This window comes from Eleutherodactylus coqui, chromosome 1 (genome assembly GCF_035609145.1).
Source record: "Eleutherodactylus coqui strain aEleCoq1 chromosome 1, aEleCoq1.hap1, whole genome shotgun sequence".
Taxonomy (NCBI): Eukaryota; Metazoa; Chordata; class Amphibia; order Anura; family Eleutherodactylidae; genus Eleutherodactylus; species Eleutherodactylus coqui.
Genome location: NC_089837.1, coordinates 203,992,840 through 204,006,778, shown reverse-complemented (window position 1 = coordinate 204,006,778; position 13,939 = coordinate 203,992,840). Strand labels below are relative to the sequence as shown.

The 13,939-nt window shown below is 44.7% G+C and overlaps 1 protein-coding gene across 1 annotated transcript in view; it reads right to left on the bottom strand.

Moving 5' to 3' along the window:
- Positions 1-2,006: 2,006 nt before the first annotated feature.
- Positions 2,007-13,939, bottom strand: part of AGPAT4 (1-acylglycerol-3-phosphate O-acyltransferase 4) — a 105,067-nt gene continuing 93,134 nt past the window's right edge. The window contains exons 7-9 of the mRNA XM_066590719.1: positions 10,329-10,404; positions 5,019-5,217; positions 2,007-2,327 (exon numbers count right to left, since the gene is read on the bottom strand). Of these exons, the coding sequence (XP_066446816.1) occupies positions 2,236-2,327; positions 5,019-5,217; positions 10,329-10,404 (367 nt within the window). The 3' untranslated portion in view covers positions 2,007-2,235. The remainder of the gene's footprint in view (positions 2,328-5,018; positions 5,218-10,328; positions 10,405-13,939) is intronic.

Below are 13,939 nucleotides of genomic sequence, written 5' to 3'. Positions count from 1 at the left end.
GTCCCTACCACCCTAATGGCTAGAGAAGCTGAATGCCTAACAACAGGCAGTGGACTGTAGAGGGGTTACACTTTAGCCTTGATTTACAGTGGTAACATTAAGAGAAAAACAAATTATGAAAAGTATATTACAAGATTGACGTGACACCCACAGGCCAGAAGTTGCATGAAAAGCTAGGCATGTTTTTTTTAAATATGATGTTGAATTGTTTAAAAAGTTGTTGCCTCCTCAGATTGAAAAATTATTTTCACATAGGTTTGTGTTTACCTTGAGATTAAAAAAAAGTTACAGGCTGCAAGCTTCATTCATTTTCAAACCCCTTGATAAGCAGTTTGCAACCTGCTCATACAGTAGTTTCAGACGTTACTCATTTTTTGAGGACTGTCCCTCTCAGTAATACAAGCTAGATATGAGGATTGTGTGTCCAGGAAGCTGCTTTTCAAACTCTCTCATGTATCAGCATAGTTTTTTTTACTGTACAGATTTCTCCTTTTACAGCCCATGAGGGATCTCCTCTCCCTTGTGCTGACAGACAATGATGCTGGGGTGTGTGTGATTCTTCCTCCACCCTGCAGGATTTGTTGTGGAGGTTCTTTTTCTCTCCACAGCCTATGTGATTACCCTCTATCGCTATATAACTGCCCTGGGATCTCGGTCGATCTCCTGAGGCTGCTGCACAGGAAGCATAAAGCACAGACCATAGCGCAGGTATTGGTATTGGTATTGCAGGCATAGCTTCTTTTGTATTCAATGGGAGCTACACTGCAGTACCAACCTGGGCTGCAATGCTTTGGTCAGTGGTTCCTGCACTGACTGCAGTGACGGTGGCCCCAGAAATCAGCTGATCAGTCGGTATCTGAGCAACAGGTCTCCTCCATTTATCTATTGGTCATGGAATCCCCACTAACATTAAGAGAAGGGAGGGGCAGCTGACAGAGCCAGAAGCAGGGTGTTGTTGGCTCTATGTAAGATTCAGCAAGATAGCCAGCTAAGTTAAGGAATTACAATGGCTGCACAGCAGCAAATGCTAGGAAATTTGGATGAAGAGTATTTAGAAAGTTGCTTAATTTAATTGCATTTAGGAAGCAGAATGGCCAACAAGTAATACTACTTCCCCTTGGAGTTGCCATTTCCTCCAGCAAAAGTAGCAATTTTTTTGAGCCAGATCTGTGGCTCCAGATTGAAAAGAATGGTCACTGGTGAGTCATTTTAATATAACTTTTTGAGAGGGCAACTATAGGCAAAAGTCCTAGACCACATGGTGTTAGTACAACCAGTTAGTAAACACCAGATACATTAAAAAACTTTTAGTCTATTTGAATGGCTGATGCGTGATGATACATTTGGTGCATCTTTACAAACTTTTGGTACAAGTTTTATACATTTAAACCATGCCTTTTCCCGCTAATGTCTCATTTATACGGGACGACAGTATCGCTAAGGTCATTAGCGCTTGTGCAGAGCGTTTAGACAGGCAGAGTCCACCGCTGGATCACTGGGTTCTCGCTCAGCGCTCCACATTCTATTTGAAGCGCTGACCGGGGAGCGTTTACACGCAACGAGAAGCCAGCGATCCAGCCATGTTTTTTATGCTGACTGAATAAATAGTAAACGATTTTTTGGCATTTACGCGAGATGATTATCGCTCATATTTGTTTTTTTGAATGAACTGTAAATGATAATCATCAAGAGTAAATGGCCCTTAAGTCAAATAAGGCACAGAGGATTACTCTTTTTGGTGCACTTGCTTCATAGATAGGTCTAAACCTTCATGCCAGAATGTGCCACGCTCAGGTGCATTTTACAACAAGGTTTAGCTGCAGTCAGATTAGTACATCTGCCCCACAGTTATTAAGCATTTACTGCAAGGAGCAATTTAATAAAGGATGACAAGTGGGATATTGTAAATGTATAAAACAATGCATAATATGTGAAAAAAAGAATTTACGAAACAAACTAACAACCACAACTTGTCAACATTTTATTTCTTTATTTAACCTAGGCTATTCCAACATATGTATGACTTTCCAGTGTTTCCACAGAATGGCGCTGTCACGGTTTAAAAATAAAATACATCAGTTTTCATCTGTCCTGTCTGAAACCATGTATGATTTGGATTTTCACCTACATGAGGGTTAGAAGCACCCGTAAAACAATGCAGGGGTTTCCCCTTCATCCAAAAGGCCTTGGGTCAGTATTCAAAATGTTTCCCTTTCTGAGGAGGAGCAAATACTGTTAAGTTTGCTTCTGCTTGTTTTCATTGTTGCCATAGGTGGAGCCTCTGTCTATCTCAGTCACTCCAATCATGCGACGCACTCCGACAGAAACTGAAATCAAGAATATACAATAAACAGAATTATTTGTTCTTTTGATCAAACCACCTCAACAAATAATGACATTAAAGGGGTTGTCCCGCGAAAGCAAGTGGGGTTAAGCACTTCTGTATGGCCATATTAATGCACTTTGTAATATACATCGTGCATTAAATATGAGCCATACAGAAGTTATACACTTACCCCCTCCGGTGTTGGCGTCCCCGTCTCCATGGCGCCAACCGAAGCCTTCTTCTGCCTGGATTAGACGCGCTTGCGCAGTCTGCCCTCTTCTGTCCTGCTCCGGCGTGCTCGCGCCGCAGAGGTCTTCTGCGCATGCGCAGAAGACCTGTGCGGCGCAAGCACGCCGGAGCGGCCCCTTCAGCACAAGCGCGTCTAATCCAGGCAGAAGAAGGCTCCGGTCGGCGCCATGGAGACGGGGACGCCAACACCGGAGGGGGTAAGTGTATAACTTCTGTATAGCCAATATCTAATGCACGATGTATATTAGAAAGTGCATTAATATGGCCATACAGAAGTGCTTAACCCCACTTGCTTTCGCGGGACAACCCCTTTAAAGCCAGTATACAACCCTGATTCCACAAGTTATCTCTAAGGCTCTCCCCTTCGCTACAGTCAGTTACGCCAGCTTCGCTGCATTATCTGATGCACTCTGAAATCCATCGGCTTATTTCTCATGTATCTCTGCTCTTTGTAGGCCTCAGTAGTTTGACATAGCAGCTGATGAGATGGCCGTTTTCTCGCCCATTCACACGACCGAGAGCGACGTTTTTAGTGAAAAAATACATTGCACCCCGGAAATCCTTCGCTCAGCAAAAATCCTCGGGATGCCTTCCAATGCCAATATAGAGGCACCGGTGAGCTTTTCGCAGTGCTGAATGCTGCTAAAATGTCTATGGGAGCCACTGATGTATATTGGGCAAAAGATAGTTCCACAACTATCTTTCTGCCCAGCGTATATGTGTCAGCACGCATTTCTGCCGCGTATGTTCCATTTTTCACGGTTTGACGTTTTTATGTGCCATATTTTTGACCATGTGAATGGATGCATTGAAAACCAATGGCTCAGATGGTTGTGTATATATCGGTCATGCATAAAAACCTCACCGTTTGTGTGCTCGTGTGAGTGAAGCCTGAAGCTGCAAAAGTCTGTGGCCCCCTGATTTTGTATGGAGTCAAAGGTTTTTTTCCTCTCTTATTTTTTTATGGAGTCCTTGGTAATAAGGCTTAAGAAGCTGATTTCTTTAAGTTTTTTTTTCTCTTTTTGTAATAGCCACGTCTTTATTATTGGATTCTAAACATAAGAAAAGTATGTTTTTGGCTGCAAATAAGGCTATATCCAAAAATTGGGCAAAAATCACCCCATCTGAAGCACTGGATTCCAATGGGTTACTTCAGATGAGAAATTTTTTCTTTCAGACCAAGAGTCTGAGATCGAAAAATTGCATCATGTCCTAACTCGAATGTGAGTGCAATGCTTTTTTGCCATTTAAATGATTGGAAGCATATGTGATTTTTTTCACTTATATAAAAACGCATATATAGAGATTGGGTGCATTTTTAGCGCCAAAATGCATTGCAATCTCAGAAATATTGAGTGCGATGTAAGTCAGATTAGCAGGAACCTACATCGCACTCGCCTGTGTGAATACACCCTAAGGGCTCTTTCACACGGGCGCTGTGGTGTTCGGATGGCCATGTCATGGCCCCAGCGTGACCGAAAATAACATAAACGAGAGGCAGTTGCGGCAAAGTCATGGCTGCATATCCCATTTATGTGCCTGTTCAGACGACCGGGGTCTGGCGAGTATCCGCCGAGCTCAGGATACCGTCAGGCAGGGGGAGAGAGTTTAGCTCTGTTAAACTCCCACACCCTTCCCTCCCCCTTTCCGCCCCTCGAAGGCTGCCTGCATTGGGAGGGGGCAGGAGCTGGAGTGCTAATCTCCTGCCCTGTCCCGCCCCCTCCCTTTGCCAACAGTCGGCAAGGGGCCGAGAGGGTAAGGGAGTTTAGCAGAGACACCGCTAAACTCCCTCCACCTCCATTTTTCGGCAGCTCCTATAGGCTCTCATAGGAGTTTATGGGACCTGCTACCATATTCCGGCCGGAATATATTTCCAGAACTATCTTTTCCGGCCAGCATAAAAACGGCCGACCGGAATGCGCACGATATGCGCTATTTTTTGCCAACTGGCCGTTTTTATGCACCCCAAAAACGGCCATCTGAGCTGAGGAAACCAATGCCTGAGATGGGTAGCATATATCGGCCAGCCATGAAATCGGGGCCAATATACACTCATGTGAATGAAGCCTAAGGTCTCTGGCACACTAGCGTGTTTTGGTCCATGTTAATTCACGACCAGCGCACAGATCCATTATAGCCTATGCATTTCCTATTACGGTCTGTGTATCGTGTGGTGTGGCCTGCAGTCCGTGCATCTCGTGTCCTGGCCTAACAGGGATGACGGTGATGATAGAATGTCTCATGCAGGAGGTCCGGTCTCACACACCACTATAATTCGTTATTGCTTCTGTACTTTAGCCGATCCCTGTCAATTCTAACCAGCTATTACGTATTTTGTAATGTTCGAACATACTGCACAACATTGGACCAGTCTAGTCTGGGTTTAGAACTATTCCCTGATGTGAGATGCACTGCACTGATAGAGACGTGTACGATGACTTACCTATAACCATGAGCAGTGCGAACACGGCCAGTGTGAGGTATGATCCGCTGCTGAGCAGGTTAGCAAGAACTTTGCATAGAGGATAAGATAACAGAGAAGCCCAAAACAGCCAGTTGAGTAGAGTCCATGGTCTGCGGCGAGGTATAACAGCGGTGCCAGGGTAGGTCCCCGTCTTGTAGTACTCTTCCTGCAAAGCATCCTAGAAAGATAAAATAACCAGTAACAACGCTATACTTCGATACGTTAAAAAATAGTTCAGTTACCATCAGGTGGAGCTATTTTGTCCAGCTAAAACTCCACACAGCAAGAACGCTTGAGTTCTTGGGCTCCTTTACATTGATATACAGTGGGGAAAAAAGTATTTAGACAGATACCAATTGTACAAGTTCTCCCACTTAAAAAAATGAGAGAGGCCTGTAATTGACATCATACGTAGACCTCAACTATGAGAGACAACATGAGAAAACACATCCAGAAAAATCACATTGTCTGATTTTTAACAAATTTATTTGCAAATTATGGTGGAAAAAAAGTATTTGGTCAATAACAAAAGTTCATCTCAAAACTTTGGTATATATCCTTTATTGACAATGACAGAGGTCAAACGTTTTCTGTAAGTCCTCACAAGGTTGGCACACACTGTTGCTGGTGTGTTGGCCCATTCCTCCATGCAGATCTCCTCACGGGCAGTGATGTTTTGGGGCTGTCGCTGCGCAACACGGACTTTCAACTCCCTTCAAAGGTTTTCTATAGGGCTGAGATCTGAAGACTGGCTAGGCCACTCCAGGACCTTGAAATGCTTCTTACGAAGCCACTCCTTCATTGCCCTGGCGGTGTGCTTGGGATCATTGTCATGCTGAAAGACCCAGCCACGTTTCATCTTCAGTGCCTTTGCTGATAGAAGGAGGTTTGCACTCAAAATCTCACGATACATGGCCCCATTCATTCTTTCATATATACAGATCAGTCGTCCTGGTCCCTTTGCAGAGAAACAGTCCCAAAGCATGATGTTGCCAGCCCCATGCTTCACAGTAGGTATTGTGTTCTTTGGTTGCAACTCAGCATTCTTTCTCCTCCAAACACGACGAGTTGTGTTTCTGCCAAACAGTTCTACTTTGGTTTCATCTGACCATATGACATTCTCCCAATACTCTTCTGGATCATCCAAATGCTCTCTAGCAGACTTCAGTAGGCCCCGGACATGTACTGGCTTAAGCAGGGGTCACGTCTGACACTGCAGGATCTGAGTCCCTGGCGGCGTAGTGTGTTACTGATGGTAGCCTTTGTTAGTCCCAGCTCTCTGCAGGTTCCCCCGTGTGGTTCTGGGATTTTTGCACACCGTTCTTGTGATCATTTTGACCCCATGGGGTGAGATCTTGTGTGGAGCCCCAGATTGAGGGAGATTATCAGTGGTCTTGTATCTCTTCTATTTTCTAATAATTGCTCCCACAGTTGATTTCTTCAAACCAAGCTGCTTGCCTATTGCAGATTCAGTCTTCCCAGTCTGATGCAGGGCTACAATTTTGTTTCTGGTGTCCTTCGACAGCTCTTTGGTCTTCACCATAGTGGAGTTTGGAGTGTGACTGCTTGAGGTTGTGGACAGGTGTCTTTTATACTGATAACAAGTTCAAACAAGTGCCATTACTACAGGTAATGAGTGAAGGACAGAGGAGCCTCTTAAAGAAGAAGTTACAGGTCTGTGAGACCCAGAAATCTTGCTTGTTTGTAGGTGACCAAATCTTATTTTCCACTATAATTTGCAAATAAATTTGTTAAAAATCAGACAATGTGATTTTCTGGATGTGTTTTCTCATGTTGTCTCTCATAGTTGAGGTCTACCTATGATGTCAATTACAGGCCTCTCTCATCTTTTTAAGTGGGAGAACTTGTACAATTGGCATCTGACTAAACACTTTTTTTCCCCCTCTGTATGCGCTCACAAAAAGAAGAAAAAGAACCCCTTGGTAATGCTCATTGAAGTGTGCATGGGAATTATGTATAGCTGAGCACGTTATAGGCTCTTTCCATAACTGCCATAGACTTAGAGCATACCCGAGTTTTCAAGACGTTTTCTAAAATACACCCGGTTCTCCTTACTCTATTTGCAACCTGTTTCAACTAATGCCTATCAGTACCAATTAGCAGCGTGTGAGCTGCCAGGAGCTGAATTTATTCAGAGGACCGCCTGCTGTTCTCCTTTTGTTCTGACGCGGGGCTGACAGCTGAGGACAGCTGAGACAATGCAATCAACAGTCCCCGGGCAGAGCACAGCGCGCGGTCCATCTCATCAGCTGTTCTGCTGAATGACCGTTTTCAAGCCGAACTGCAGACCATTGCTCAGCAGAAAACTGAAAGATGGGGACATTTACATGCAATGATTATCGCTCAAAAGACGGCTTTTGAGCAAATTTTAAGCGATAATCGTTGAGTCTAAATGGGCCTTAAGAGTAAGTGCAAAACGCTCTCTGGGGAAGGAGAGATGTTCGAATGAAACTTTCTCTGTGTTATTGTAACGCTGATATAAGTAAGTGATTACAATATCAGAGCAAGAGGATCATTTACTGTGGAAAACTAACCCCTTGAAGGGAGGCTCTAGTACCCTGTTGTACCACCTCTAGCTTAGATACAAGATGTGATACAGGTGGCGTGGAGGTCCTAGTATCCTGTTTTACTGCCTCTATCTTGGATACAAGATGTGCTACGGATGGACATGGAGGCTCCAGTACCCTGTTATACCACCTGTAGCTTGGATACAAGATGTAATACGGGCGATCATGGAGGCTCTAGTGCCCTGTTGTACAGTGCCTAGCTTGGATACAAAATCTGATATGGGTGAGCATGGAGGCTCTAGTACCCTGTTGTACCACCTCTAGCTTAGATACAAGATGTAATACAGATGGCATGGAGGTTCTAGTATCCTGTTTTACTGCCTCTAGCTTGGATACAAGATGTGATATTGACGGGCATGGGGGCTCTAATACCCTGTTGTACCGCCACTAGCTGGGATGTAATATGTTATACAGGTTGGCATGGAGGCTCTAGTACCCTGTTGTACCACCTCTAGCTTACATACAAGATGTAATACAGATGGCATGGAGGTTCTAGTATCCTGTTTTACTGCCTCCAGCTTGGATACAAGATGTGATATTGACGGGCATGGGGGCTCTAATACCCTGTTGTACCGCCTCTAGCTTGGATACAAGATGTGATACAGATAGGCATGGGGGCTCTAGTACCCTGTTGTACCGGCTCTAGCTTGGATACAATATGTAATATGGTGGGGCATGGAGGCTCCAGTACCCTGTTGGGCCATCTCTAGCTTGGATACAAAATGTGATAGAGGCAGGCATGGAGGCTCTAGTACCCTGTTGTACCGCCTCTAGCTTAGATTCAAGATGTGGTAAAAGTGGGCATGGAGGCTCTAATACCCTGTTGTACAACCTCTAGCTTGGATACAAGATGTGATGAAGGCGGGCTTGGAGGCTCTAGAACCCTGTTGTACCACCTCTAGCTTGGACATAAGATGTGATGCGGACGGGCAGGGAGGTTCTAGTACCCTGTTGGACAACCCTTAGCTTGGATGCAAGATGTGATACAGGTGGGCATGAAAGCATACAGCTGTCATTGCCCCTCATACCACTAGTAGGCATGACCGACTGTCATAAGTGATGGCCCCCCCAGACCATCACACCAGCTGGCAGAGGGGGCAGTATGCCACTCCCCAGCACAGGCAGGATTGAGGCGCTCAACCCTGGGTCTCCAGACAAGACAGTCAGTGCCCAAACTATACCTGAATTCATCACTGAAGAAAACCTGGTTTCACTCCATAGAGGTCCAATTTTGCCATTCACAACACCACTGCAAGTGGAGGCGATGGTGAGTGGGTGTCAAAGGCAGTACACTTAATGGGTGCTGTAAGACCAAATGTCCTTCGCCAAACACCTGGAAATGGTTCTGACAGACTCAGGGGTCTGTAACGATGGCACCACCTACTCTGGATGGTGGACAATGAAACAGTTGAAGCTGCTTAAGCTTGTTGGACAATTAAATGACCCTATCTACTTGTGGTTTGTTGAATGCTCTGAGCCCGGTGGCCTTGTGTGCGCTCTCACACATACACTGGTCCCAACACCTCCTAACAGTCTGGTCAGAATGGCTCAGGTGGTGGAAAATTTATTGATACGACAATCCGGCTTATCACATTCCAATAATACACCCCTTCTCAAATTCTGTTCACTGGACAAAATCTCTTTGAATATTTCATAGACATGTCTAGTAGTCAACAAGCTCTACATGAGCAGAAAAAGAGGTCACTACACCCAAGTAGCCTCTGAGAGCCTTTTGTAGGCGAAGGGTAGAATCACTTTTAGAGCCTCAGGTAACAAGACGTTTATCCAATCAACTCCACCACTCTCATCATTTACATATCTGCCTGAGATAAAACTGCATTTTTACAGCTAAACGACAACTCTTTCTAGGTGTTTTTTTTTGTTATAAAGAGTTTATTTTGTGGAGAGCGAAGGGGAAGGGAGATGTTTAGCCACATGTATACTGCTGGGAAGGGGGGAGAGAAATGTTTGACCACATGTATGCTGCTAGAGAGGGGAGATAAAGTTTTGAGGGTTGTTAAAGTGCTGGATGTGATTAAGATGTGACAGGGAGGGACAGTAAAGCGCTAGTTGTGACTATACTGCTATAGGGAGTTGTTTTTAGCCATTTTTTGCCCCCAAAATTTGGTAAGGGTGCCCCAAGGCTAAAAAGGTTTGGAGACTGCATTACACCATGCCAATATGTCATGATTTTAGCAGCAGATCAGGGGTTTGATATATATATATAAGCTTAGAACATTGGTCTTTTACATTTAGGGCTAATGCCCATGGCCGGATTTCTGCAGCGTTTCACGCGACGGAAATCTGTGGCGTTTCACCGCGGCTATTAGGTTCTATTGAACCTAATAGCTCAATGTACATGCTGCGGAACTCCACTGCGGAATTCGGCAAATGAATAGGACATGCCGCGGCCATATGCGCGGACGGCTTCCATTGTAGTTAATGGAAACCGCCAGTCATGCTATACTTCCGCTGTGTTGTCATATGACACCACCGGCGTGTCATGCGCTGTACTGCGCATGCGCGCCGGCAGTGTCATGCAGGAGCCACGCAGTGGATATGGAGGTGAGTATGAGGTCTTTGGGGGGGGGGCTGTGACGGACTTCGCTGCTATATTCCGCTTGCGGAGCCCATCACGACCGTGGGCATTAGGCCTTAAAGTAAAACTATAAACAAAAGAAAAACATAGGGAAATTCTTACTTTTTCCTGATAGACTTTATGCAGCCATTGGGCACATTCCTGGTCATTTTCAGGTACTTCTTCTAATGGAATCCGCCTGGAAGAAAGGTAAATACAAGCACTATGAATGAACAGGAGAAGCAGCATTTCTAGTATCTATCATGATATTACACACACGGTACAATCTAATTTATTGAGTTCCACATAAAATAGTCTTTTTTCTAACACCTTTTGCATCTGTTTTTGATGAGGTTTTTTTGACACAAAGCCAAAAGTGGATCTTGCAGGAAGGAGTAGTTTAAGACCTTCCTTCAGATTTACTATTCCTTCTGAATCCACTTCTGGCTTTGGCTGATAAAGACACATCAAAAACTGTGTTTTGTTTTTTTTCTAAGAGGTGTATTTGAAACTTCCCTTAGACCGCCTTTACATGGGCAGTAAATGCTGCAGAATTTCCATAGCATTTACCGTACAAGCCATGTGGAGGAGATTTCATTCTAAGGATGCGTTCACACCTCACTAATTTGCTGCGGATTTTGCATCAAATTTTGGTGCAGATTTCACCCTTCCTATTATCTTTAAATAGAAAGGGTGAAATATGCTATAGATCAGCCCGTAAATCAACTGCATGTTAACGTACCCTTAGGCCGGCTTCATACGGGATTTGTGTGTTGCAAGATGCAGGAATATGAACTCCATTCCTTTGAATGGGGTCGTATACATGAGCAAAATTGCCGCACGTCCTATCTTTGGGTGTCACCCATTATTTTCAATAGGGCCGGCGGCGGCATCGCATCATGTGCTGGGTGCACGCGGTGCAATGCGAGGTTTTCCCATTGAAAACAATGGAAGAAACTCCACAACCCTCTACTGTGGCTATCAGCAGCGCTGGAGGATCGCTACTTCTCCGAAGTGATACAAGGTTGTTTTAATATAAAAATGCCTCAAATCTGTGGAGAAATCTCACGTTGGCGAGCGTGATATGACACTCACCCTTGTGAAGATAGCGTAAGGCGTCCTTCACACGACCATATGCGTTTTTTCATTTGCCCATATGCAGCATTTTTTTGTATAAATGAATACATGACCCGATCGAGTCCCAATCTCTTTTTGCATATTTCATGCCATTCACACAGAGCGCTGCTGCGTGTACGTTAAAACCTACGCTGAAGCAATGGAAACAATTGATCGCTATAAATTGTTCAGAATGTCTGATTAATGCCTAATTGGGGCAAACTGTGTTCTTTTTCCAGCGTAAGCAGGGTAACTGCCTTCCCCCTCCTTTTTTTTAGTTTTCATAAAAGTCAAAAGATAGTATGCGTCCGAAAACGGTTGCGTATGCCCTACTTTTCCAGGCGTGTTTTTTATGCAGCAAAAAACTGTTCTTCTGAATGAACCCACTGAAATCCAATGTTTTGCATGGTCACAGGTTTTTTTACGTGAGTAAATACCTGCGTAAATACAGTCGTGTAATAAGCCCTAAGGGTGCGTTCATACGTAGCAGAAATGCTGCAGATTTTCTTCAGCAAAAAATTAAAAGCGTAATCTGCAGTATTTCCGCAGCAAAAACGTCGGCAAAATCTGCACCACTATTGTGTATTTTGAGTCGGAAACAGCTGCGGTTACGCTTCAGCCTGCACAAAAACCTCCTCCCATCTAGGAATACAGCGCGCTGCCAGTCCCAAAAGTGCAGCCTGCGCCATCTCCCCGCACAGGTACTGACCAATGCTGTTGCTGGTTAGGTGATGTGAAAGTGCATTCAGACGTTGCTGATTTGCTGCAAACTTTAACACAGATTTTGATGCAGATCTGCTGCTGACTTAACCCTTGAATTCAACTGGAAGGGACAAAATCTGCTGCAGATCTGCGCCAAAATCTGCAGCAAACCAGCGACGTGTGAATGCACCCATAGGGCTCATTCACATGGACTACAAAATCACACAAGAGTTAGTCGCGCAAAAAAATTGCGGCTAACTCACGAGATAATTGCGTAATAAACTATTTCCCATTATCAAGTTCCAAGTTTATTTAGCAGTGAAATTGCCCATTCACACTATTGGCAGCTGCGTGTCTCTGAAAAAAGTGCTGCTGCTCTGGTAGGAGAAAGAAACATGAGAGAAAGCCCATGGGGGCTTCCCTTCATTGCTGGGGACTACCTTCATCTCAGCTGGGAGAGAGGGATTCCCCTACAGGGGAGGTGGAGGAATATCCCTGCTGCAGGGATGGAGGGATTCTCCTGCAGGGAGAAGGGGGAATTCCCCCATTGCAGGGAAATCCTCTTTCTCCCCTGCAGGGGAATCCCTCTCTCCCCACTGTGCGGATATCCCTCCAGCTCTGCTGCTAGGGAATTCCTCCAGACCCACTGCTGGGGAATTACCCCACTTCGAGGGGCAGCAGGGGAATCCCTCGAGTCTCACTGGGATGAAGGGAGTCCCCAGCGATAAAGAGGTTTCACACGGGGATCCTTTCATTGCTCCCCTCTGCGGGACAATCCCTTCATCTCCCTTTGTCAGCCAGCTTGCATAGTCTTCCATAGGAGTCTATGAAGGCTTCTGCAATTTTCTGCAACAAGTTAGGTGAAGACCTATTTTTTGATGCAACAAGGAATTTCAGTTGCTAAACTCTGCCGCTGACGTCCTACGTTCTATGCTGTGATTTTTTTGACGCGTCTACAAATTGTTCATATGAAGGTTTCCATGGGAAACAATTGCTTCTGTTAGTTGCGATTTTTGGACCCATTTAACTTAGCTGCAGAAAATCGTCCATGTGAAACAGGCGAACATATTTTATATCAGTATTTTGAGAGCCAAAACAGGCGCGGGTCCAAAATACTCCAGAAATGTAAATCTATCCATTATACTTCCCCTCCAAATACTGATGTAAAATACATTGGTCTGAATAAGCCCTGAAGCCTCATGCAGGGAAGTTTTCTCGCAGCTATTAACTGTGAGAAAACATTGTTTGAAACGTTGCTACCAAGTAAAATTGTACCATGGATTTCAATGCATTCATTTACATGGGCGATTTTTTTTTCTTGCGGCGTCAAAACTGCGACTGAAAATCGCTGAATCGCTGGTCATTTTCAGACATGATTTTTCCTTGGCCTATATTTTGACAGAAATCACAGGGAGCTTCCATATATTGCTATGGGAGCTGGAAAGAAAGGAAGGGGGAGGGAGATTACTTGCATTGGCGCTCGTCGTAGAAGACAGCTGGCTTCTATTTAGGTATTAAAGAGGAAGCCATTCTGTTGACCGCTGCTACAAAGGTGGGATGTATACACGTAACGTAAGTGTTACGGAAAACCTGCAGCATTTACAGTGACAGCTGTGTTGATTTAACAAACTTCATCCATATAGTACAGAACAAATCCACACGTGATGACAAACGATGCAGCGCAGTGTAAACTGACATCCTGCGGATTCTAAGCGACCTTCACCCATGTATGTCATACAGACAGATTTCGACATAGATACACACAGAAATATGCAGCTGATTTTTTTCAGCAGAAAATCTGTTACACGTGAACATAAAGCATAATTGCGCACGCCTCAGCGCAACATTTTTGCGCACTGAATGATGCTTTTTTGCATGTGTATCAGCATGGTTCACTGTACTTTTTCAGCCCGCAG